This window comes from Solea solea, chromosome 6 (genome assembly GCF_958295425.1).
Source record: "Solea solea chromosome 6, fSolSol10.1, whole genome shotgun sequence".
Classification (NCBI taxonomy): Eukaryota; Metazoa; Chordata; class Actinopteri; order Pleuronectiformes; family Soleidae; genus Solea; species Solea solea.
The window spans coordinates 26,690,102-26,715,741 of NC_081139.1; the positions used below are offsets into that span (position 1 = coordinate 26,690,102).

The window sequence follows — 25,640 nt, forward strand, 5'->3', positions numbered from 1 at the left end:
AGATAATGTGTGTTATGATTTGGCACTATACAAATAAAATTGAATTGAATTGAATTGAATTTTACGTCATGCAAAGTGTGGGTTTCGTGCATCAAAAGAGTTTGAATACATACTGTAATTACACTTCAGTGCATATTGATCCTCATCAGAGATATGTGGTTACACAGATTTGGATTCCTTATATATTTCTCAAATAATGTTACTTCCCATTCTCATAGTTCTGGTAAATTAAACCCATAATGTCTGTTTTTTACTTTAGGTTTGTGGTGTTAGTTTTTCATCTTAAACAAACAGGTAGCACTGACTGTACGTTTCATTATTTTAGACGATGATGCGTTGTTTCCCATTTTTATAAAATATAGGCATTTATTTATAGATTTGCATGATTTCTGTGTCAGACTTTAAATAGTTTTGAAAAGTCCCGACACAACGTAGTCTGTCACGTCTCCATCGATGAGGCCGGTTCCATTATTGTGAACGAACCAGCAGGGAACGTTTTCCCCGTTCTTCACGTCCCTCCTGAAGTCTCTCTGCCAGCCTCTGTGGAGGAAAAACCGACGTTAAAACAGAATTCTATTTACAATGCAAGAGTCATTTATTGATTCTGGACACATTCAAACCCTACCACACACTTATCAAAGGTAGTCATTCCCAAACTTTCTTTATGAGGACCCAATTTTCTTAAGATGGCAAACTATCATGACCCGAATTTGTGCAGAATATTGCAGCGACCATTTCCAAGAGATGTTCATTAAAACTTCATTTCATGCATGTTATTTAAAAAAAAAAAAAAAAAAAAAAAAATAGCACACAAATCTTAAATAACAGATTTGGGGAACCTTGGGCTAATTTGTAAGGGGACCCCACAAAAATCTCCTGCAACCCATATTTGGGTCTCTACCCAGTGTTTGGGAACCACTGATCTGAGGCTTGTACCTGGTCACATTGAGCTGCTGTCCCTTCACAAACATGGTGGCGTCCGGTTTCTCTGGGACTTCACCTGGACGCAGCTCAGACACCTCATATTCAATCCCATGGTAGAACTGACCTGTAGGACGCAACATTTACAGGAAATATTATTATTTTTAAATATGATCATTGTGACTCTACAACTCTCCACCTTTCGAGCACAAGTAAATGACAATATTCTCTCGCTGTAAGCGTTTAAAGGGAAACTACATGTGTAACATTTGGTAGGGTGTATTGGCAGAAATTGAATCTACTACCCTTCTTTAAAAAATACTGTAGACAAGGTTCTTGCTTTATGGAGGCCACCATCTTGCACCGCCATGTTTCTAAAGTCGCCCAAACAGACAAACCAGCCAGAGTTTGCTTTAGTATTTAAAGCAGAAACTCACTACCCTAACAAAGGTTTAACATCTTTTTTAGGCTAAGGCCACAGGAGTTTACTGACGTGCTGGGGAAAGGGACGTCAGGATAATCAGGATAACTCTTGAGCAGCTATAATCCTAAAACCATGTGATCTACTTCCGGCTAAGTGTGTCATGTTTGTACCCAGCAGGCCGTGAACAGCAGGGGAGAGGAGATGACTGTCCAAGGTGTAGAAACCTAAATAGTCCCGATGGTACGGATGCTTCTCCCACACTTTGTGTAGCAGGACGACAAACTTGACTGAATCTTTCAGAGTCACCATCAGGCTGCGCTCCTTGGTCACAAGAAGATCCACACTGTGGGAGAAGGAGGAGGAGATTATTCTGAACTGGACTTGACGTTTCACTTTATTCATGTTAAAGGAAACGTTTCTCTCACTAAGAGAGAAAGAAAACCGTGTGATGGTGCAGCCGCTCACTTGAGTCCTTTGAGAGAGGCCGAGTCCGACCACAGCAGTTTGACCCATTTGCTGTCCTGGAACACTGAGATGTCACGAGTGTTCACCTCCAGCCTCACCCCCAGAGTCTGGTGGACGATGCCAAAGCGCCAGAAATACGTGTTCATTTTACCATCAGGAGGGATTTTCTTGTCTCCAATTATCTGGCCATTGACCAAAATACCTGAGGGAAACAACATGTTCAGTCAGTCACTGTTAATAAGTAGCATATACATGTACAAACATTGCTCAGTAAGAAGTAGACCAGGTTGTACTAACTGTTGACAAAGTCTTGATGATGATCAGGACTCAGGACTGACCTGATTGTGGGTCTGTAACCAGAGAGAAAATGGTTCCTGGTCTGTCGTTAATGTTGAAGCACAGAGCGTCTTCTTTCTCTGGCAGCTCTATCATGAAATGAGGATCTCCATCCACTGCAAGTGATCACAGTGACAGTAGACGACACAATGAATGTGTGTACTAGGGTTGCCATTTTTGTCACTATGAAATAATGGACAAAAGGTGACGAGTAGCTTGTAACATATTTTTTTATTATGGCAGCTCTTAGTAGAGTTTGTCAGGTATTGTTTCTCATAACTGACGTGTAGTTTTATTGTGAAGGGTAGACCGGAAGTGGCGGGGTTGTTGTTGCCGGGAAGAAGTATAAAAAAATATATATATATAAAAACGAAATGGAATAAAAGTGAGACGCTGTTGGCTATTCGTGTCCTTCGATTGTTTATTTACTTACCCAGTATAGACGCCCTTATCTCAGTTACACAGTGTATTGTTTTAAGGCATTTGTCATAATGATAGCAGTTTTGCAGAGGAATAAAATAGCAGTGCACCATCTGTGTGTTGCCAACTGAAAATTCCCTCCGACATAAAGTGCAGAAGGCTTTTGTTGAATCACAACTGACGGGCTTACCCCACGTCTTTTTAATTTACCATAATTTGTTGTAGCTGCACAGTCTCTTCTTTTTTGCAGGTTCATCCATTGTAGTTTAAATTGGATTAATTTGCGAGTTTATTTACAATATACTGATCATGTGCGACTCATGCATGACTCATAGCCCCACCTCGTCTCCCGGCGCGAGGTGGGAAGGCACCTGTCATCATCACACTGTGATTGGATGATGACAGGTGTTGTTGATGATTCTCAAGTGTCGTGATCAGCGCGGCTGCTGTCGTTGTTGTATCATTCAGTGGTTAGATCAGCGTAGCAGTCAATCAACGGGACAAGAGAGGGCACGTACAGGACAAATAAATGAGGCCCAATATACGGGACGTCCCGGCTAATACGGGACAGTTGGCAACGCTAGTGTGTATGCTGACATGTTGATGACAACACTCACAACAAGAGGCAGCAGCCAAGCTGGGAGCTAAATGCTAACAACGCTATCATGCTAACATGTTAATATTTAGCATATAACGGTCGTTTGTGCTTCATCATATTAATACTTGTCGATTAGCACTCTCAACTCAAAGTGCACAACGTCATAAGTAGTGGATAAATTCACCTTTTACCTTCACTCATATCAGTTTTAAAGTCACTTCAGGGATGACGCTAACGTGTGTTTCAGTTGTACTCGGAAGTCAAAGGAGTAGGAGTATTTAAATCTCAGAGTTGTCAACTTCCTGTGCTCAAAGTTCACAATTCAGGAGTGATTTTCTGAGTCTTAAACTGTATTTTTATGTTTTATTTTGCATTTCTGAGTATTCTGGGTCCACCACAGGAACTTTTCTTTTACCCACGATTTTAAAAATCCTTGCTCGTTTCCATTGAAATTACTGGGGGGGGGTAAGTCCTTACAAGTAAGTCCTTACTTTATCAGAAAAGTAAGGACTTTTCTGATAACCAGGATTACCGGGGCAATCACACCTTTAAAGAAGACCTTTAATAGAAGACGAGGGAAGAAGAACTTACTTATTTTGCTGTCGGTCATTTCAAAAACATGGAGCAAAAGAAAAGGACATATGATTAGTGGACGGAAGACGAGGTCCAGCATGTTTGCTGAGGATGAGGAGGTTCAGCACGAGTCGGGACACGAAATGACGAGTGTTGATCATCCAGAACTTTGAGGCTTGGTAGAAACGCAAACCACACAGATTACCGGGAATTCTCTTCCCCAGGTAAAAAAGTTCCTGGAAATGTTGGTGGAAAAAGGGGCTAATAATCACACACACATACACACAAAATGTCCTATGGTCTGATTCACGCTTACATTCACACGTAACATTTAAATTCAGCAATAACTACATTGTTGGAGGAAATGCAGACATGGGTTAGAAACTCTTCCCAGAAAGGTCACTGGCAATTTTTAACCCAGCATAGTCTCATAAACAAAAACACAAACATCCGTGTGAGAAATATCAAACCTTTAAAAGGTCTACAGGTGAACTCAGAGGATCACCAAAGTCATTATTACCCAGCCTCTGAGGAACATGTATGGCTGTAAATACAATTTCACAAAGCATCTAATAACACAAGGCATGATAACATAAAAAAATGACTTACCAAAATATGTTGGTGATGAATGGTAAGTGGGCGTGTACACTGGAGGGCTTACAGGCATGTGGTAATAGCCTATATACAGGAATGATAAAACCAAGTTGAAATGAGTGCAGTCCATTAACGTGAATCTACAAATTGTTTTTGCCTTGTGGTGAAAGAAATGACTGTTTCACCTCTTCTTTCTGCCTGTTGTCGTTGTTCTGTCAAAAACCAGAAAAGAACAGCTTATATATAGTTATAGTTGAAAGAGAAATAATTTCCGTGTATCCCAGTGATGTTTTCTTTTATTTGTCTGCACTGGATCCCGTTTATTTAATTTAATTTAATTTAATTTAATTTAATTTAATTTAATTTAATTTAATTTAATTTAATTTAAAACTATTTAATTTCCCTCCTCACCTTCAGTCAGCTTGTCTGCAATGAGAGGGCTGTCTGTTCCGTCCTCGGTCTCAGGCTTGGTGACCACCATGGAGGTGAGAGGGGTGACGAAGCTGTACTTCAGAGACATGTCCAACGCCATGGCTGTGGCATTTTCTTTCTCGTCTGCGGTACCACTCTTACTGCAGGAGTGAAACAGAAGAGTGAAACAGAAGTGTGCTGTTTTAAAGGAGACATATTATACCCTATTTCCCCAATTAAAATAGTTCCCTGGTGTCCTAATGAACATGTCAGTGACATGTTTTGGTCAAAATGCCATAAGGATGAAGCACCATAGCAGTTCAATAACCCTGGTAAACCCGCCCCTTTCAGAATGCTCTGTTTTGTGCGTGGTCCCTTTATATGCAAATGAGACACAGGCAAACACACACCCACTTCTTCCAGGGGGTTTCTGATTTGTCCTTGTTACTGCGCTCACTCTCTCAGCTCCTGTTCCCTCCGCTCATTTCCTCTCCCCCACCCTCCACTAGTTCTCTGACAATATCAACATGGCAGCGTGTGCGGAAAACAGCGAGAGTGCCGTCACTGGAAGAGACGTCCGACATAAGGATCAAGCCCAACCATGCCGAACTGTAAATCGGTTAAAAACACTTAGGGACAGTAGCGCTTATCGGCACCGCTGATCGGCAGCGGCACGCGGCGAGCTGCATAAACTGCCGCTGTATGTGACTGTATCAGACTGATTCTGTGCTCCGGAGCTGGCGATCAGCGCTGGCGATCAGCGTTGCTGTCCCTAAGTGTTTTTAACTGATTTTCACAGAGAGTGCCGTCACAGGAAGAGACCTCCGACCAGAGGTTGCGCTAGACTTTTCCGTTGTCCATCATTTTGACTGACATAAAAATCCCGTCATAATCAATTTTTACCGGTCACTTTAAATGATAATAATGACACTTTCAATTGCATTGTTCATATTACAGTGGAATATGAACAGTTAACCTGTGGCCTAAACACACAGTCTCACACCTTCCTCCTGGTCCACATGGACTTAAATCGCGTGCCTGCTTGCGCGTAGTTGCGCGTGGTAGGAAATCCCGCAACATGCGCTCCTTCTGCACCAGTGGATCAGCTGCACCGGTCACAGACGCGCTCCAAAGCCTCCTGTCCATAGCTCTTTAACACGCTGTCAGCACTACAAGGATAGCGAGATGCATTGAGTACGGTGTCCAGGTCAGAAATTATGCTCAGATTCTCCGATGGGAATCTTTATTTTGTCGCACAACATTTTTCTATCCGCCCTCCTCAGCCAGGAGAACTCCCGCTCCCACTGAACTCGCCTAACCTCCTTACTGCCGCTTCCTCGCTCCGCTGAGGCCAAGGGCTGAGTTTGTCCTTCATCTGCATCTGCATCTATCCCTATTTTTTCACCTCTTTTATCAACATAGTTTTTGGGCTTTTTAAAGAAACTTCTGACACTCAACTGCTGTGACATTTTTCTTCTTTTCTACTTTCAACTTACTGTAATATCTCTCTTCACCACCAAGTGGTCAGGGGTGTGAATTGCAATCTGTCAAAATGACGGTTTTAAAAAAACGGTCAATGACGGAAAATATTCGGTTAACGCGACCCCTGCCTCCGACACAAGGATACTTAAGGACAGCACCACTGATCGCCACCGGTGAGCTGCATAAACTGCCGCTGTATGTGACTGTATTAGACTGAGACTGTGCTCCGGTCATGGAGGACGTACTGAACAAATATTTTTAATTAGGATGTGTTAGAATGGTCAGTTATGAGCTCTATCCAAGATGGCGCTCCCCAGTGTGCGATGTCGCGGAGCTCTCCGAGTCCAGTTGTTTCTTTTCTACTTTATACTTGCCACTTTTTTATGCCGAGTTAAGGCACACAATGCAAAGAGTGTCTACAATCGGGCGATCTTACTACAGCTGAGAGAGCGCAGCAATTTCTGACTTTTTTCGACCAGAACGTGCTGGAGTCCTACCTGGAGCTAACATGCTACGCGGACCCGACGCTAAGCCGGCCCCCAGCAGGGAGCTCTCCTTCGAACAACAGGCCGAAGTGGAGGCGCGGCAGACGGGGAGGAACGGACCGGTTAGCAACGGCAGGCTAACCCTCCCGATCATACTGTTTGCTAACTCCCAGTCGCTGGCAAATAAAATGGACGAACTTCATGCCAGGATCTCCACCGAGAAGGACATACAGGATTGCTCCATACTGTGTTTCTGCGAAACATGGCTGGGGGAGAGGACACCCGACAAGGCAGTAACACCAGACGGCTACATGGTCTTCAGAGAGGACCGCAGCGCTGCAGAGAGCGGCAAGATTCGCGGAGGAGTTCCGGCTGCCCTCGTCAAACAATCCTGGTGTACTGACAGTAAGATCATCTCGAGATCCTGCTCTGAAAATGTGGAATATCTCACTTTAAGACTAAGACCATTTTATTTGCGCAGAGAACTGCAATGCATTATTGTGAGTGTCATGCATATCCCCCCCTCTGCCAAAGAGGAGGCTGCACTGAAGGAGCTACATGACATGATCAGTGGGCATGAAGACACATATCCTGATGCTGCTGTTATTATCTTGGGAGATTTCAACCACTGTAATCTCCGGAAAACTATGCCTAAATTGCATCAGTTTGTGAACTTTCCCACCAGGGAAAACAAAATACTGGATCACTGCTACAGCAACATCAAACATGCCTTTTCAGCTGAACCACAACCCCACTTTGGAAAGTCTGATCACCTTGCGATCCGGCTCAAACCGGTTTATACCAAAAGGCTCAAGTCAAGCCCAGTCACAGTCAGAACCATTAACACCTGGACTGATAGTGCACAAGCTAGCCTGTGGGGCTGCTTAGAGGCCACAGACTGCAGCATTTTCAAAGAGGCCACTGACTACACCCATGAATACACAGCGACTGTTAGTGACTACATCAGCTGGTGCACAACCATCTGCGCACCCCCCAGGACTGTGCGTATGTTCCCCAACCAGAAACCCTGGTTTAATGGGGACGTAAAGCGGAAAATAAGGAAGAGGCGGGAGGCCTTCCAGTCAGGAGACCACGGGGGGGTACAAGAGAGCCCAGTACTTGCTGCAGAAGTCCATCAGAGCAGCAAAAAGGGCTCACTCCCAAAAGCTTGAAGGCTACTACCACAACCACAACAAACGCAGCATGTGGAAGGGAATCCAGTCTGTCACAAACTACAGGAGGACCACAACAACCACAGACCCCCGGGACGTCACGCTCCCAGACAGCCTGAACAACTTCAATACGAGGCTCGACAGGCTGAACACAGACACACCCTCAAAAACCCCCTGTAACCCCACGGACACTGCCTTCCAGGTGACACACACACAGGTCCTGAAGGCTCTGAAGAAGGTGAACCCCCACAAAGTGGTGGGACACGACGGAGTGCCTCCCAGAGTACTGAAGGCCTGTGGAGAACAACTGGCTGGTGTGTATACCGATATCTTCAACACATCACTATCTCAGGCTGTAGTCCCCCGTATCTTCAAAACCTCCACCATCATACCAGTCCCTAAAAGACCGGACACCCACCCTAAATGACTTCAGGCCAGTGGCACTCACACCAGTCGCCATGAAATGCCTGGAAAAATGAGTCCTCACCCACATCAACAACATGGTTCCAGACACTGTCGACCCCCTCCAGTTCGCCTACCGCCCCAACCGATCGAGTGGACGACGCGGTACCATTAGCTCTTCACCACACCCTGCAACACCTGGAGAGCAGCAGAGCGTATGCCAGGATGCTCTTCCTGGACTACAGCTCTGCATTTAACACTATCCATCCAGGCAGACTGATCATGAAGTTGGCAGACCTTGGAGTCCCTACTCCCACCTGCAACTGGATCCTGGACTTTCTGACCGAAAGGCCCCAGGCGGTGAAGATGGGAGGACGGGTGTCTGCTGAAATCAGAGCACCGGATCACCACAGGGCTGCTGGCATCACTGTCTGGTACGGAAACACCACACAGGCAGAGAGGAAGGCTCTGCAGAGAGTCATAAAGACTGCGGAGAGGATTATTGGGACAAAACTTCCTAGCATGGACTCCATGTATACGCAGCGTTGTAGGAAAAGAGCAGAGGGAATCATCAGAGACTCACTCCACCCCGCTCACTCTCTGCTCAAACACAAACGCTGCAAGTACAACCTGAGGCACAGCAGAGCGGACAGCATCATAACACACAGAACTCGCTTTTTTAACAGCTTTTTCCCGGCCACAGTCAGACTGATGGCAAATCAAAACCACTGATCTCTCTGTAAAATAACCAGACACTACCTCACCTTAACCATGTGCAATATTCTGTGCAATATTCCTGATAAATGTGCAATCTATCCCAGTGCAATACTGCAATCCATCAATATATGTGCATATATGTGTATGTGCATGTAAATATGTGTATGTATGTGTATATGAATGTATGTGTATATATATATGCGTATATATGTGTATATATGTATGTATGTATATATATACATATTTATATATGTATGTGTGTATGTATGTATATGTATATACATATATATATATATATATATATACATAAAAGGGTGCTGTATATCTGTATATTTTTATTTTTTCTACATTTTCTGAATATTTTTTATACTCTGTATAGATTTTAATTTAAGGTCTACTTTTATATTTTTATACTTTTATATTTATACTTAAGTTTGTGTTTCTGTCTCCTACAACTGACACGTAGAACCCGCACAAGATTTCCAATGTGCCTGGACTATCTGTTTAAGCACAAATGGCAAATAAATACCTTGAACCTATGTGACCTTTTCTTAAAAAATGTGTTTGTACGCAGGTGAAATACGGTCGCTGACTAAATACGGCAACCGCTGGCCGCAGTCTGATGCGAAGAAACAAACACACGTTTGCTGACTTTATCCGGCACATTAGCTTCATATATAAAATCCTCTGAGGCTCGAAGTTTGTGTAAAACACTGTGCACTGTGCAGCCATGAACAGCACACTTGTCCCTCTGCGTTGACATAATACCGCTCCTCCTTCCTCGCCTGCACTCTCGCAGGGACAAGGTGGAGCTAAGGTGGAGCTCTCGAAGTAAACTTACTGGTGGGTGGTAACATTCGTGGTGAAAGCTGAGGTCAGAATTAGCACCAACCATGATGACATTGCGTCGCTACTAGCGGGCAACATGGCCATGAAAGTTACTATTAAGGAGCTAGCGATCAAGATTGACGACCTCGAAAACCGAAGTCGACGGTCCAACCTACGCCTGGTGGGCATTCCCGAAGGTGTGGAAGGGACTGACATGTGCATGTTTCTTGAGGGATGGCTGCCGAAGGTGCTTGGTGCCGATACTTTTCCTGGACCCCTGCTAATCGAGCGAGCCCACAGGCTCAGCAGAGCTATTGAGGCTAGCATGGCTAACGGAGCTGGACCGCAGCGATCGGCACGACCCAGGGTGGTGATAATGAAGCTACTGAACTACGTGGACAAGACACGAATCATGAGAGCGGCCAGGCTGAAGGGACCTATACTGCTGGACAACCAGAGAATAATGTTTTTTCCTGACGTCTCCGTGGACCTTCTCAGCTTTCAGCTCCTTCTCTAAACACAGCAATAATTTCATTGTTGCTGAAGCCTGGAAAGACACCAACCCATTGTGGGTCCTACAGACCGATTTCTCTTCTAGATAATGACCTTAAGATTTTGTGCAAAGTGCTGGCAAGGAGGTTGGAACCAGTCTTACCTCAAATGGTCCATTTGGATCAGAGTGGATTTGTACAGGGCAGACAGGGCTTCCACAATACGAGAAGGTTGCTTAATATTTTGTTTAAAAAGTCTGGCCTCCCTGACCACTATATCCTGTCACTGGACACAGAGAAGGCCTTCGATAGGATAGAGTGGCAATACCTTTTTGATGTCTTGCAAAGATTTGGTGTGGGTGTAAATTTTCTCAGATGGGTTCAGCTTTTGTACTCCAACCCACAAGCTGAAATACTAACTAATGGTCTTGTATCAAGGCCATTTAGGCTTAATCGAGGAACAAGACAGGGCTGCCCCCTCTCTCCCTTGCTCTTTGTCCTGGCTATTGAGCCACTGGCCATGGCAATTCGCAGGGATGCTGGCATTACAGGAATTAAAGTCGGAAACATAGAACATTGTATCTCATTGTACGCGGATGACGTCATTTTATTTTGTTTTCTACCTAATCTCCTGAATTTGCTGAGAACATTTGGTACCTTTTCAGGATACAAAATAAACAATAGTAAATCAGTGATAATGTTTCTGACAGAAAATGAGAGAAACAGTCCCCTGATCCCTACACCATTTACTGTGTCAAAACAGGGATTTACTTATTTAGGTGTCCCTATGACCCCTACTATTGACAAAATTATTTCAGCTAATTATGACCCCCTTGTGGATAATGTCACACAATTGATAAATAGATGGACCAAATTACCCATATCCTTAATCGGACGCATTAATATCCCAAAAATGTAAATTCAAAGTAAATTTGTATACCTCTTCCAGTCAATTCCACTCTCCCCAGCTCCTTCCTTCTTTAAGTTGCTTAACAAAATGTTCACAAACTTCATCTGGAATAACAAACGGCCTAGACTTAGACTTTCCTTGTTGTATTTACCATATGACAGAGGTGGTCTGCAATTTCCGAACTTCTTATGGTACTTTTGGGCAGCGCAAATTAGAGCCGGTATGTTTTATTTTGTCACTGACCACCCTCCAGCCTGGGTTGCGATGGAATCCCAGAATATCACTATATCATTGCATTTGTACATGTATTCGGCAGATACAAAGAAGCTTCTGAAAAATACCAAAAATACTTTCTTGAAAAATACGATAAGGATTTGGCATAATGCCAATGCTTACTGGGGTATGACAAAACGGTTTTCCCAATTCTCACCCATTTTTGGTAATGATGATTTTCTCCCAGGCAGGGCAGACCCGGGTTTTAAACTCTGTTCCTCCAAAGGTCTAGCTAAAATATCTGATTTGTATAATGGTAAAGAATGTATGTCATCTGAAGACCTTAAATTCAAATATGACATTCCTACAAAACATTTCTTTAAATATCTTCAAGTCAGAAATTATGTTCTGTCGAAGCAATGTAACAGCCTAGCGCTCCCCCCCTTGTCTACTTTAGAAGACATCACTTTAAAATATTTAAGAGACAGGGGACAGGTGTCTTTGCGTTATAATCTGTTTGTGGACAGATCTAAGGAGTCTTCAAATAATATTTTATGGGCCTGGAATATGGATCTAGGTGAAAGGGTATCAGAGGAAGAATGGTCAGAAGCCTGCTCTTTGGTAAAAACTCAATCTATAAACACACATTCTATATTGTTACAATATAAATGGCTGACTAGACAATATATTACTCCTGTCATGCTGCACCATTTTAATTCCAATATTCCCGACACATGCACTAAATGTAGCCATCAGAAAGGGTCGTTATTTCATAAGTGTGGGGCTGTCCACAGGTTGCACGCTTCTGGAGAGGGGTACTGAACATTATTGGCCGTATTATAGGAAAAGGGATGCCTACTGATCCTAAGCTGTGTATCCTAAATATTTACCCTGCCAATTTCGTGATAACTAATGATGAAACATTTTAATTGGTATGTGCCTTTTGGAGGCTAAAAGGTGCATTGCTAGGTCATGCATAAAAGCCAACTGTCTGTGGCATTTCTGAATGGTTAAACTTCCTATTTGGCACTGGAAAAGATAAGTTACATAATAAAAAACAAGATCGATAGGTTTTGGAGTATTTGAAAGATTTTTTATATTTCCTGGAAAATGGAAGTATACGGATTGATGGAGGGAGTGAGGACCTGATTTGATTGTTATTGTGGCTGTGTCTTTATTTCTTCTTCTTATTTTTTTTTAAAATTATTATTATTTTTTTTTTATTATTATATATATTTATATATATATATATATATATATATATATATATATATATATATATATATATATATATATATATATATATATATATATATATATTCATATTTGTTTTTGTTCATTATTATTGTCTAAATGCATACTTATATGCACTTGTGTAATTTCAGTATTCTGGTGTATCATATGTGTATATGGATGCAGAATTTGTCACACATTTTTATCTCGGTTTCATGTAATTTTAATATAACTGGTATGATCCTGTGAGGAGGGGTGGGGGGTGGATGCGTTTGTGTGATTGTTCTGTTTGGGTGCGCTGTTTGTGCATGCTGTCTGATTTGTTTACCTATGCTGTAAAAAAAAAAAAAAAAAAGAAAAATTGTATTATAAATTGATTTTGTATAATATATCCCCTTTAAAGGTGCAACAAAAGGCAGTGGCAATGAATGAGGCGTGGAAGCAGGAGCAGGAAGGAACAATTATTTTAGCCACTTTCCAAAAGTCCATAGAGAAAAATCAGCATTTTTAGCTCACGGGCACACAAGAGCTGCTGGTCTAGTGCTGAGTCTTTTGGTAAATTAACTTTAAACTGAGGATTTCAAACACCAGAGCTACAAGATAACACATTTGAAGTTGGTCATTGAAGCAGCAGAGGATCAACAATGTCAGTTTCCAAACTAGAAGAAAGTAGCAGCATATTCTTAAGATATCAAGAACTCAAGCAGACATAGATGTCATTGGTAGAGATTTAAATAATACCTCTTCTCCAGTAACTGCTGGATGGTCAGATAGGCCCACAGACGCTCTGTGAAATCCCCAAAGATGTACTCCTCATCTGGATATATGTCGGTCCATTTCACAGGACTGGCCTGACCCTGTGCTTTGTAGTCCTCCTCAAGCTACAGGGAAGAGTTTACGTCAAATCAACAAAGTAAATAACAACAGACACACCAGTCTTCTCTCCACCTCGATAGTGTCTCTACATTTCTTACCCCCTGACCCATCACATCCACCATGAAGTTGTCCAGGTCGTTGTCGGTCAGCCGACCAGCCACCACGATCTCTGAGCCGTTAAACAACTGGCTGAAGTGGTTTGTGGTCAACATCTCCACTGCATTGTCAGGATAACGCAGGTCCACCTCCAAAAGCAGAGGACTGGCAACTTCATCATAGAAACCCTGAAATAAATGTACACACACAAAGTTTGTCCTGAACAGTGAAACATCACAAAAACACAGTCATTTATAATCAAAACCTCTCACCTGGATTTGAAGCGTTGCGTCTGAAGCTTCATATATTCTGCGAGCGACTCCTTTGTTTTGTTTGCTCAGTACATCCAGGAAGGAGTAATCCACGTCATTACCAAATCCAAGACAGAACAGAGACATTTTCCCTGCAGCTGCAGTACGCGCGTTCTCCTGGATCTTCTCCAGGTTTTCTTCACCTTTCAACGTCACAGGTACAACATGCACAGTTATAATCTACATTGTATTTGAAGTTCCTCGCTCAAATGTGAGTTCATCCTGCAGATGCTCACCACCATATGGCATTCCATCGGTCAGTAAAATAATAATATCAGCGCTCCTCTCGGGGAGTTTCTTCTCCTGTCTCTCTTTGACCAGCATGTTCACACCACTTAACAGTGCGTCATTGATGTTGGTGCCTTAAATGTTTAACAAAGTCTTAAATGTATTATATCAGCTTGAATCTCCGTCACAGAAGGATCAGAGAACCAAAGTAGTATTTTTACTAACCTCCCTGGAGGTCAAGTTTTCTCACAAAATCAATGGCCTCAGTGACATTTTCTTTGGTTGCTTTGGTAAGCGAGTGCCTCCAGCTGTTCAAGACAAAGCTAAATGCGACGAGAGCAAAGTGGTCGTCCTCGTGGAGCTCTTTGAGGATCTGCTCCATTGACTCTCGTGTCTAGAAAGGGTGACAAGATCAGAGGTGGAAATGTGTGCGTTGATATTTTACAGTCACGTCAGAAGTCTCTCACCTGTCTAATCTTTGTCCCATACATAGATCCGCTTTGGTCGATCAAAAACACCACATTCTTCGGGACTCTGCGCAGCTCAGTGGGTGCAAAGAAGTGGACAAAGTATCCATTCACAGTCTGAAGGGAAAACAACCTTTTACAATATTTAAGTGTCTCTGTTTATAGAGTCAGTCTGCGTGTATACAGTATTGTGCAAAAGTTTCCGGCACCACCAGCTCTGTTGTTTTTTCTGTTTGTCCAATTCTGTGATCATTGGAATTTGGAATGAAGTGATCTTATATATTAGTGAGCTGTCAATGAGTTGAACTCATGCAACATGTGTATGTAATGCCCAGTAACATTAATTAAGGTTCCACTTCAGTATTAACAGAGCTGTGTTATTGTTCAAGTGTAAGTGTAGATCACGCTAACTACTTGACACCTGTAGAGGATGTTTTTTACTGCAACCATATTTTCTGGATGTGTTCCTGGAAGTGAAATAGACATAATTATCCTCTACTGTCATTATAGCATTGCTAAAACAACAAATCTGATGGTGGCCTAAGACTTGTGCACAGTATTGTATGTGATTGTTGACAGCTGACCTGAATGTCCCCAAAGCTCTTTGCTCTGTTAACGTCATATTTAATGATGAAATCTCCATCGATGAGCGTTCCATCACAGTCTGGACATTTCCTCTGCTGCTCCATGGTCGGTGAGAAGGAGACATGCGCCTGACGAGGAGATGAACACACCGCCGAGTTTATATTATTTTTTAATAAATGTGAAGACAAAATGAAATGAAACTAATGTTCAATTATGAATATTTGAAGGCCTTTCTTATTGCTCACCTTTTTGTCTGTGACAGTTTTCTCCACCAGGGGGAGCAGGTCGTTGCTGAGGAAGGTTGCGTGGGCATCAACAAACAAAATGCCCTGTGGCTCATAGATGTTTGCCACGATCTGTTTCAACACAAACACACAGAAAAACAGCTCAGTGGATAACACTGTTGCCTTATAGCAAAGACACCCATTTTTTAATATTATGAGAATAAAGTCCGAATATTATCAGAATAAAGTCGGAATATTATCAGAATAAAGTTGTAATCTTTTGAGAATAAAATTGTATTCTTTTGAGAATAAAGTTGTAATCTTTCGGGAATAATGTCATAATCTTTCGAGAATAAAGTCGTAATCTTTCAGGAATAAAGTTGTAATATTATGAGAATAAAGTTGTTATCTTTCGCGAATGAAATTGTATTCTTTTGAGAATAAAGTCGTAATCTTTCGGAAATAAAGTCATAATCTTTTTCGAGAATAAAGTTGTAATCTTTCGGGAATAAAGTCATAATCTTTCGAGACTAAAGTCGTAATCTTTCAAGAACAAAGTCGTAATCTTTCAGGAATAAAGTTGTAATATTATGAGAATAAAGTTGTAATCTTTTGAGAATAAAGTCGTAATCTTTCGAGAATAAAGTCGTAATCTTTCGAGAATAAAGTCGTAATATTATGAGAATAAAGTCGTAATATTATGAGAATAAAGTTGTAATCTTTTGAGAATAAAGTCGTAATCTTTCGAGAATAAAGTCGTAATATTATGAGAATAAAGTCGTAATATTATGAGAATAAAGTCGTAATCTTTCGAGAATAAAGTCGTAATATTATGAGAATAAAGTTGTAATCTTTCAAGACTAAAGTCGTAATCTTTCGAGACTAAAGTCGTAATATTATGAGAATAAAGTTGTAATGTTTCGAGAATAAAGTCGTAATCTTTCAAGAATAAAGTCGTAATATGAGAATAAAGTCGTAATCTTTCAGGAATAAAGTCGTAATCTTTCAAGAATAAAGTCGTAATCTTTCAAGGATAACGTCGTAATCTTCCAAGAATAAAGTCATAATCTTTCAAGAATAAAGTTGTAATCTTTCAAGAATAATGCCGTAATATTATGAGAATAAAGTCGTAATCTTTCGAGAATAAAGTCATAATCTTTCAAGAATAAAATAACATGTAAATGACATGTAAAATGACATGTAATAAAGTGGGAATATCATGAGAATGAAGTAGCAATTATTATCCAAGCAAAATCTCAGATGATCAGCTGCAACCTGTGTCAAGATGAGAAACAAAAGTTACATTTTGATTGGGGCGTCACAAAGAAATACTTCACATTTTTGTCACAATTTCCCACAAAATTCTGACCAATCACAAAACTGTTTATAAGCTCGTAGCATCATATTTTTGCTCATAGCAAAAAGCACTTTTATTCACCGCATTGTGGGTCCGTTGATTTGCTTTGCTCGACACAAGTTGAAAGAAGTTCAATTTTCCAAGTGTCATGTGGTGAAAATATTCCAGCACATCAAACGACATCACATCACCATCACGTTAGCAACTCTCCCTTTGTAGTTAACCATGACAGACGCCGAGTGTCAGCTCCGCCCACCATCACGTGTTAGAGCGACGAGTATGTATGAGTGAATGTAGCGTGAGATTTGAATCACGAGCAGAGACGCACCTTAAAGTTCTGCACCAGTGCTTTGGGTTTAACTCGTGTTAAAATCTCATATTGGCCCAGTTTCCTCTGAAGCAGCTCCTCGTGGGTCAGAACGAAGGTCACGTTACTTTGAGCTGCGATGTTGACAGACACTGAAAACTTCTCCATCTTTCTCCCAGAGGCCCTGAAATAAAACACAGACATGATCACTGACAGCGTCTGACATTAAAATGATCAGATTAGAATCTATACGAGTCTGTAGAAACCCAGATTTTGATTTGAACTCTTGTTGTTGTTTGACCGACTCACTTGACCAGTCCGGCAGTCCGTCCAGAGGAAACAGCTTTCTCGTACTGTTTCTTGGCCTTTTCTTTCTCCTTCACCTCCCCAACATACACCCGACCTTCAATTTCCCTGCGAGGCACAAAGACACCACAAGACAATTCAATGAACGTGTTTCAGGAAGAAAAGCTCTGCTCGTGTAGAAGCACAGACATGCTGAAGTTGGTGATGAAGGCCGTCTTGGGCAGCTCCACTTCAAAGAAGATTTCCTGCGAGGTGTTTGCTTTGTTCAGAGCCACGGACGTCACGACGGTGCGGGCGAAACGAGACGTCACAGTGCAGTCCACGCTGACGCTGTGCACCTCCACCTGACACAGAAGCAGAAGGAGGACATGGAAAGACGGACACAACAATGGACATGAGCCAATGAAAGCATTTTATTCTGTGAATCATGGTCATCTTCTCCATTTCTTCCTGCTGCTCTGACTCTTTTAAAGTGTCTCTGGGAGTGTTGTGATCTTGTTCAGTACCAAGTCAAGTCAATTTTCTTTATATAGCCATGAACGCAATTACAGTCTGTACAGCATGTGACAATTTTTATCCTAAACTCCACAAAAGCTTTTGTACCAGGGGAAAAATGGGAGGAACCTCAGGAAGAGCCACGGATGAGGGATCCTTCTTCCAGGATGGACAGAAACATACAGAAACACGTTCAGCCGATTACAAAACCATCAAATTTACAAAGAGAAGACATGGGACATGCTGCTTGCCCCAACGCCATCTGGGGTTGGTTCCAGCTCCTCATGTGACCCTCAGAAAAGGACAAGCCGTTGGAAGGGCAGATGAGGTTTAGCTATATAATATATAACGATAGTCGTTGTGTTTCAGCTGTGGCGTTCAAGCTCTGGAATCAGGGATGGACAAGTGCGGCTGAATCAAACCGCGGTGCTTTACCCCCTTCAGTCCAGTTCGTTTGGGTCAGTGTGAATGGAGTCTGAGACCTCGGATGCTGACCAAACAACCAAACTGTAGTCCGCTTGAAAGAGGTGGTGTTGGACCGGAAGGAGAAGGGAGAACCCGGAAATGTCTGGCAGGTCCCATCGCTTCCTCTTCCCGCAGGCAAACTAGCACATTTAGCTGAGCGCCACGAGTAACCACTCGATTTTGGGCAACACCTGTGGCACCAGACCCTGCTGCCCACAGGGTGAGAAACAGGGCCACGATGCTAGCTTTGCTAAATGTGCTCTCTCACCCTTGGAGGAGGAAGAGCTCTGCTACGACTTTCCGTGGTTCTCCTCCCCGTTCTCTCTGAAAATACTGAGGCCATACTTGCTGCACCACGCTCGCCCACCGGCCACATGGCTGCCTTCGGGGAGCTGCTTATCACCAGAACAGCAGGACAGATGATTTTTGAGATTTGTCTTTGTGAACGTGGGAAAACAAACATAATCATATAGAGTTATCTTACCTTTCCCCCGTTTGTACTTCTTTTCTGTAACAAAAAAGGGAACATTTGAGACAAACGTTTCTCTGTAACTTCATTTCCACATTTACAGTGTGAAAACAGTCTTTATCACTTTACGTCGTGGTTTAACTGGTGTGACAATGATTCAGTAAAGAAGGGAGCAAAGCTTTTAAGTGACTAACACTATGCTAATTCATAAAAAAATTATTTTAACCATAACATTTTCTGACAGTGTGTGAACATGTTCTATCACATACGTGCAGTGATCTGGCAGCTCCACTTGTTTCCTGTAACACAAACACAGCAGCGAGAGTCAACAATCAACACAACACTGTGCCAGAAAATGAAAGAAACCTCCACACACAGTCTTTACGTGACATTAAGTACCTCTTCACAAAAAAGAAAAAGCGTCACACGTGTGCACAGGAGGAGTTGGCAGTAAATTTAAACAGTGTTTGAGATTTATACTCAATTACAAAATGGAATTAAAGAGCAGATTTGGCTGAATCAGGGAGAACTGAAGTTCAAACGATTCCTGGCTGTTGTGAAAATCCAGACTAACCCTTGGAACACAGAGGGTTTAGGCTGCTTTCACATTACCATGTTAAAACGTACTGTATATACAGAGGCTATAAGAAAATGTCTTATATACTTTTTTTAGCACAACCTAAGCAATCTGATGAAATATAGTTTTGCTTAATGTTATAAACACACCTGAGCAAAAAGTAATCTAACATTTTTAAAATCGGATTGAGTTTGTGAAATTTGGAAATACTTCACAGTTCAAAGTTCACTTGGCCTCGTTTTTAGGAACAAAAAGAAAAGAAAAAAACGGTCTATTTTGTGACTTCTGCACAATTGTTGCTACTCCTGCTTTTTCTTGCGAAACACACAATATAAGCTCGATCCTAACTTTGACTCAATAACACACAAGTAGAAGAAGTCTATGAAAACACACACACACACAGCCAGGATGTCCATATAAGGAGTTGTGTTTTATTCCCACGGCAAATTGACTTAATTTACTTTATTTAATAAGAACGCAGCATGAAGGGTTTAAGTCAGAGAACGAAAAGGTCTGTGTGAGAGTGAGTGAGTTCACCTGTGGAGCTTCATGACCTGAGATGACCAGAGCTGCTTGGCCCAGACTGGGCAACCAGAGGCAGAACAGCAGCAGCAGTAGATGAACACACCACAGTGCAGACATGACCAAACGTCCACTGAACACTGGCTGACTTCAGTACTGAGAGTAAAACTCTCTGTCCAGGGGGAGGGTCAGAAAGACCTGTGCTCTATGGTCAGGAGGAAGAAACGTCAGGGCTGAGTCATTGGATTGGCACCAAGTTTGGTTCGGTCCTTCCTCCTCCTGCTTTACTCCTCACTCCGTGCTACTTTCATTCCAGTAAACGTTCGACTACTTTCAGAAAAGCACAACCACGCTACTGTTGTTTAATGTTAATATTTCACTTTAGCAAACACATTTTTTGTTGTTCTAAGAACTGTATGCCCTTGCACTTCAGCCCAGCAAACCCCATCATTTGGTTACTGGTCACTTTACAGTTTTTCTCAATTGCTAAAACACTAAACCCTATTGTCTGAACCAAATGCTCAGTTGCCTGAACCCACTGATTGAATCAATCACTCTTTTGGCAAAACCATAAGCACTTTTCACCTGTTTAGACACAACTTGCCAACACATGTTCATTGTGATGCACCCGTGCTGCATAATGGTGAGCACAGGTCACAAAAGTCAAACACAGTTAAAGCACAGGTGTCACCACGTGAACACAACAACTCAAAACTGATCACACTTGTGGCTAATGATGTGAGGGAACATAGAAGCCAGTTCAGAGAGCACTGGTTTGTGAGGCCCTACAATGGATAGAAATCTGAGAGGAAGAGTTCGTGTGAGAGGAGGTTGAGGTGGTCAGTGAAGACAAAGAACAGTAATATCTGATGAAATCAGAGCGACTGTCCAGATTTCTGCTGGTTGGTCTTTCCAGCTCAATACTCCCTTCTGGAAAGGGTAACCAGAACAAGTACGGCGGGCACAACTCGACTGTCTTTCTGAAGGTTTATTCCACATACACGGTTAAGCAGCAGTCAGTTAGCAGTTAGACAGTTTGTTAGCTACTAACCACAGTCAGTTAGAGAGTCAGTCAGGTTATAAAACCGACAAGTCGTACAGGTTCTGATGATAGATGGATTTACAAAGGCGCATACGAAAGCAATACATAACAAAACATGGCTTTGACGATGCACCTTAAAGGCCCTTTAAAGGCAACGGTGCTTTGATACCAGTTACAACAATGAACAGATAAATAGAATGAAAGACAAATAGCTTTGCCTGCTAGAAAGTTCTACACCTCCCACTTGGCCTACTGATTCCTAAATCCAAGTAGGCCACAACAACCACAAATTTTGCCTTTCGAAATGGCTACATTGCTGGGTACGAACGCGTTACACACAATTTTACCTTTCAAATGGGTACATAAAGCTACATCGCGGGGTATGAACGTATTACACACACAATTTTTTAACTTTCAAATGGGTACATAAAGCTACATCGCTGGGTACGAACGTATTACACACGATGTGAATGACAGATACAAATGACAAATAAAGGTTTCACATTGTCCTTGATGACGCAGTGATGCCCTTTACCGAAACACACCACCACCTCTCGTGGAGGATGGTGGAGGGGGGGGTCTTGATCCTTTTTCTTTCCGAAACACACCACCACCTCTCGTGGAGGATGGTGGAGGGGGGGGTCTTGATCCCTTTTTCCGAAACACACCATCATGTGGTGGGGAATCTATTTCTGTTCCTCCACTGGCAACAGAACCACCAGCCTTCTGACATCTCTGTGAAGGATGGTGGAGGGACGGTTCTCCTTTTCTTTGCCTTTCCCACTTTGTCCACTGGAAACCGGACAACTTTGGCACGTCCTCACTTTCACATCTCGTACTACGCCTTTCACATCAGGATGGGCCTCCACAACTCGACCGAGCCTAAACTGGCGTGGGGCTGTCTTCGCCGCACGCCTGAAGGAATACATACTGAAGCATGGGAGATTGACTGTGGGAAAGTGGTATCACTTCATAGACATTCAGACAGTGCTGGGAGCCATCCAGCGAAGACAGCCCCACAGATTTCAACTTCGACTGCATCGCCTTTTTGGTTTAAGGGGGTTAACTTGGCCTTTGAGTCCACCAACCGGGTAACTACACCATCTGACGTTTCCCATCGCAGGTACAGTATGGCGCCGTAAGATTCACAGCTTCCGTCAGAGAATGTGATTCCCCAGGGCTTGCCCCTCCAGCCGGAGAGGGTGTGAGGTTTCTGTGGAACTTGATGCTCCCCAAGCGAGTGTACTCCTTGAACAGCTCGATCGGTTTCCCTCGGAGTTCGTCAGAGAGGGACTCATCCCAAGTGTCCTTAGTGAACTTGCCAGCCTCCTGGGTGGCCTTCCTCACAGGAATCACACCTTTTTGCTCCACAGGTGTTGTTAGATCGTTTGGGTCGTACAATCCAGTGATCTGGCTCAGTAGGACGCGACGAGTTAATGGGTTTGGTGCTTTTACATCCACTTCTCCTTCAGTAAGTAGAGTCATTTGGTCAGGCTTTGCCTCGTCCTTCCTCCCACTTTGACCAGACCGGACCCAGGGCTTGAGGTAGAAGCCCCTTGCTTTCAGGATCTTCTCCACTCCCTCTAGGATCCTCCTCCAGTCGACCGGCTTCTCATGGTAGCTGGGTCTCTCAGAAATGTAAATGGGGATTGGCTCACTGAACTTCAAAAGCTCTACTCTTGTGGGTAATGACTTTTGGCCTTTCAGGAAAGGCGCCAGGAACAATAAGAGCTTCTCGAAATGGTTTCCCTGGAAGGCATAGTTCTTGGGGCTGCTCCCATGCGCAAGCCACTGTGTTAGCATTTTCTCAGAAAGTCTGCTCTCAAAAGGCAGTATCACCAGGTGCTTCTGCTCTTGTTCAGTGAGCTCTGGCTCCAATGAGCTGTGGCTTCTCTTCAGTTCCTTTGTCTGAGCCTCCAAACCTGTCTGGTTTGGAGTTAGCAGTGGTGTGGTTAGCAGGAGTTGGCTGGTGTTGGTAGCCAAGTCCTCCTGTGCTAAGCTCAGTCTTTCTTCTGGTGACTTGAGGTCTTGATGCAGAGTAGACTCTTCTGACTCTTTCTGGTAGAAGTCAGACTGAAGCTCAGTGAGATTCTCCTGATTTTGCACCAAGGTCTCCTGCAGCTCTGCAGTTCTGGTCTCTTCTGGTGCCTTGAGGTCTTGATGCAGGGTAGACTCTTCTTCTTCTGACTCTTTCTGGTAGAAGTCAGACTGAAGCTCAGTGAGATTCTCCTGACTTTGCACCAAGGTCCCCTGCAGCTCTGCAGTTTGGGTCCTTTCAGAGCTCAGCAGCTCAGGCATCTCGGCCCTCAGTTTACTCTGCTCCTCTACCTTCTTGACATTGACTTCCGTTACTTTCTGTAACTCTGTCACTTGACCCTTCAGTCTCTTCTGCTCTTCTTCAAAGGACTCTGTGGGACCCGCTTGCGCCTGGATACTCTCCCAGTCAGCCGTCCTGCTCCCAGAAATCTTAGGCAAGCTAATCGGAGTGATCTTTGCTTTGGGTCGGGCCCACTGAGAGCTGTCTTCTCCCCCTGTGACTGTACCAAAGTTGCTGGTGGGCACAGTTCCCCTTTGTCCCATGCTGGTGTTGGTGGGAGCAGTGTGAAACCTTGGTGGTGTACTGGTGAGGGTTGGAGGCTGAGTAAAGCTGACAGTGGGTCCATAGTTAGGTTGTTGAGGCTGTTGAGGAGGTTGATGAGGGGGACTGGTGCCAGCTACGGTGCCCTGCCTAATAGCCGAGTGGGTGCGAACAGGTGGGGTGGTACTAGCACGAGCTACTGGTCGGGTATGCCCATCTCCCCGTTTGTTATCCCGGCAGCATGACCACTCATCCATCAGTTCCTCCTTTTTAATTTCCAATGTTAAAAGGAGTCTCCACTTTTCTTTCCCGTATGGCTGATAGTCTCTCCAAACATGCACAGTGTCTCTGAGTTCGTGGAGTTCTTGATCCAGTCCCTTCCTTCTGGCCTCTTGCTGACACCGCTGTAGTGCGCTTTTCCTGCCGAGTACCTCGGCCTGGTCGAAAGCTAAATTGAACCGTGCCACAAGGGTGCTTATTTCTGGCTCAGCATCCTTAAACCACAACATTTCCATTGTCTCATGGTACCTTTGCCAAATGGCGTCCCTCTTTGTCAGAGTGTCTCTTAACTCACAGTTGTCGTCCGTTGAGTCTATCTGTTCCAGTTCTTCGATATATTCACTGCAGGCGCCGATGAAAGTATCATAGTCGTTTTCCAACCCTGCCAACTCTTGCGACAATTTTCCTGTGCCTAGACGACCAGCTTTGAAATTAAGGCAGTTTATACGGGTCGTTAGGCTCCGCTGTGCATTTGATCGCTTCCGTTGTAGGTCTTCCAGGTCTGGCTTGTCGTCTGCCATTTTTGTTCTTTGAACTCCGGAATTGGAATTGTTCAAATGATTTGACTCTCTGGTTCGTTGCAAGTGACTTGTTCAAAGGATTCAGTTCTTTGCAAACGACACGTCTTTTTGGCACACGAATGTCAACGCCCCCAACTGTCGACGTCTCAATGTCACAGTCTGTGAGGCTCTTCGCCCAGAAGAGCTCTTTGTTCCTTGTGCAATCCTCACAACCTTATTCAAGGCTGCGTTAGCTCTTTGTTCCGGCTTCTCCTCTGTGAGGCTCTTCGCCCAGAAGAGCCCTGAATTCCAAGTGCACAACCTTATTCACGGCTGCGTTGGCTCTTTGTTCCGGCTTCTCCTCTGTGAGGCTCTTCGCCCAGAAGAGCTCTGAATTCCAAGTGCGCAACCTTATTCACGGCTGCGTTGGCTCTTCTGTTCCAGCTTCTCCTCCGTGAGGCTCTTCGCCCAGAAGAGCTCTGAATTCCAAGTGCGCAACCTTATTCACGGCTGCGTTGGCTCTTCTGTTCCAGCTTCTCCTCTGTGAGGCTCTTCGCCCAGAAGAGCTCTGAATTCCAAGTGCACAACCTTATTCACGGCTGCGTTGGCTCTTTGTTCCAGCTTCTCCTCCGTGAGGCTCTTCGCCCAGAAGAGCTCTGAATTCCAAGTGCGCAACCTTATTCACGGCTGTGTCGGCTCTTCTGTTCCAGCTTCTCCTCTGTGAGGCTCTTCGCCCAGAAGAGCTCTGAATTCCAAGTGCACAACCTTATTCACGGCTGCGTTGGCTCTTTGTTCCAGCTTCTCCTCCGTGAGGCTCTTCGCCCAGAAGAGCTCTGAATTCCAAGTGCGCAACCTTATTCACGGCTGCGTTGGCTCTTCTGTTCCAGCTTCTCCTCTTTAGTAATTCACGACTGATTCGCTTCACCAGCGTCCTGGTGCTCCACGATTGTCGTCCTCCGCTCGGCTGTCCGTACTGCACTGATACGTTGCCAACAACGGTTTTATAACTGTCCAGATTTCTGCTGGTTGGTCTTTCCAGCTCAATACTCCCTTCTGGAAAGGGTAACCAGAACAAGTACGGCGGGCACAACTCGACTGTCTTTCTGAAGGTTTATTCCACATACACGGTTAAGCAGCAGTCAGTTAGCAGTTAGACAGTTTGTTAGCTACTAACCACAGTCAGTTAGAGAGTCAGTCAGGTTATAAAACCGACAAGTCGTACAGGTTCTGATGATAGATGGATTTACAAAGGCACATACGAAAGCAATACATAACAAAACA

The 25,640-nt window shown here is 43.6% G+C and overlaps 2 protein-coding genes across 6 annotated transcripts; both read right to left on the reverse strand.

Moving 5' to 3' along the window:
• Positions 1-352: 352 nt before the first annotated feature.
• Positions 353-20,109, reverse strand: LOC131460981 (inter-alpha-trypsin inhibitor heavy chain H3-like). Of its 2 annotated transcripts, XM_058631932.1 has the most exons (22): positions 19,976-20,109; positions 19,131-19,160; positions 18,877-18,900; positions 17,622-17,776; positions 17,436-17,540; positions 17,148-17,310; positions 15,484-15,594; positions 15,238-15,366; positions 14,654-14,770; positions 14,412-14,580; positions 14,195-14,320; positions 13,920-14,101; positions 13,650-13,835; positions 13,417-13,556; positions 4,743-4,903; positions 4,517-4,543; positions 4,347-4,415; positions 2,149-2,262; positions 1,811-2,012; positions 1,516-1,688; positions 937-1,048; positions 353-540 (listed from the first exon to the last, which is right to left on the reverse strand). In XM_058631932.1, the coding sequence occupies exons 1-22, from the start codon at positions 20,078-20,080 to the stop codon at positions 402-404; spliced, it is 2,739 nt and encodes a 912-aa protein (XP_058487915.1). In that variant the 5' UTR covers positions 20,081-20,109; the 3' UTR covers positions 353-401. The 2 variants fall into 2 exon arrangements, with proteins under 2 accessions (XP_058487915.1, XP_058487916.1); XM_058631933.1 differs by lacking the exon at positions 19,131-19,160 and having other exon boundaries at positions 354-540; positions 19,976-20,080.
• LOC131460983 (uncharacterized) lies at positions 19,131-25,636 on the reverse strand. 4 transcript variants are annotated; one of them, XM_058631934.1, is made up of 2 exons: positions 25,213-25,636; positions 19,131-25,124 (listed from the first exon to the last, which is right to left on the reverse strand). In XM_058631934.1, exon 2 carries the CDS (start codon positions 24,378-24,380, stop codon positions 22,098-22,100), a length of 2,283 nt encoding a protein of 760 aa, XP_058487917.1. In that variant the 5' UTR covers positions 24,381-25,124; positions 25,213-25,636; the 3' UTR covers positions 19,131-22,097. The 4 variants fall into 4 exon arrangements, with proteins under 4 accessions (XP_058487917.1, XP_058487920.1, XP_058487919.1 ...); XM_058631937.1 differs by having other exon boundaries at positions 19,131-24,593; positions 24,859-25,218; XM_058631936.1 differs by having other exon boundaries at positions 19,131-24,593; positions 24,770-25,218.
• Positions 25,637-25,640: the final 4 nt, after the last annotated feature.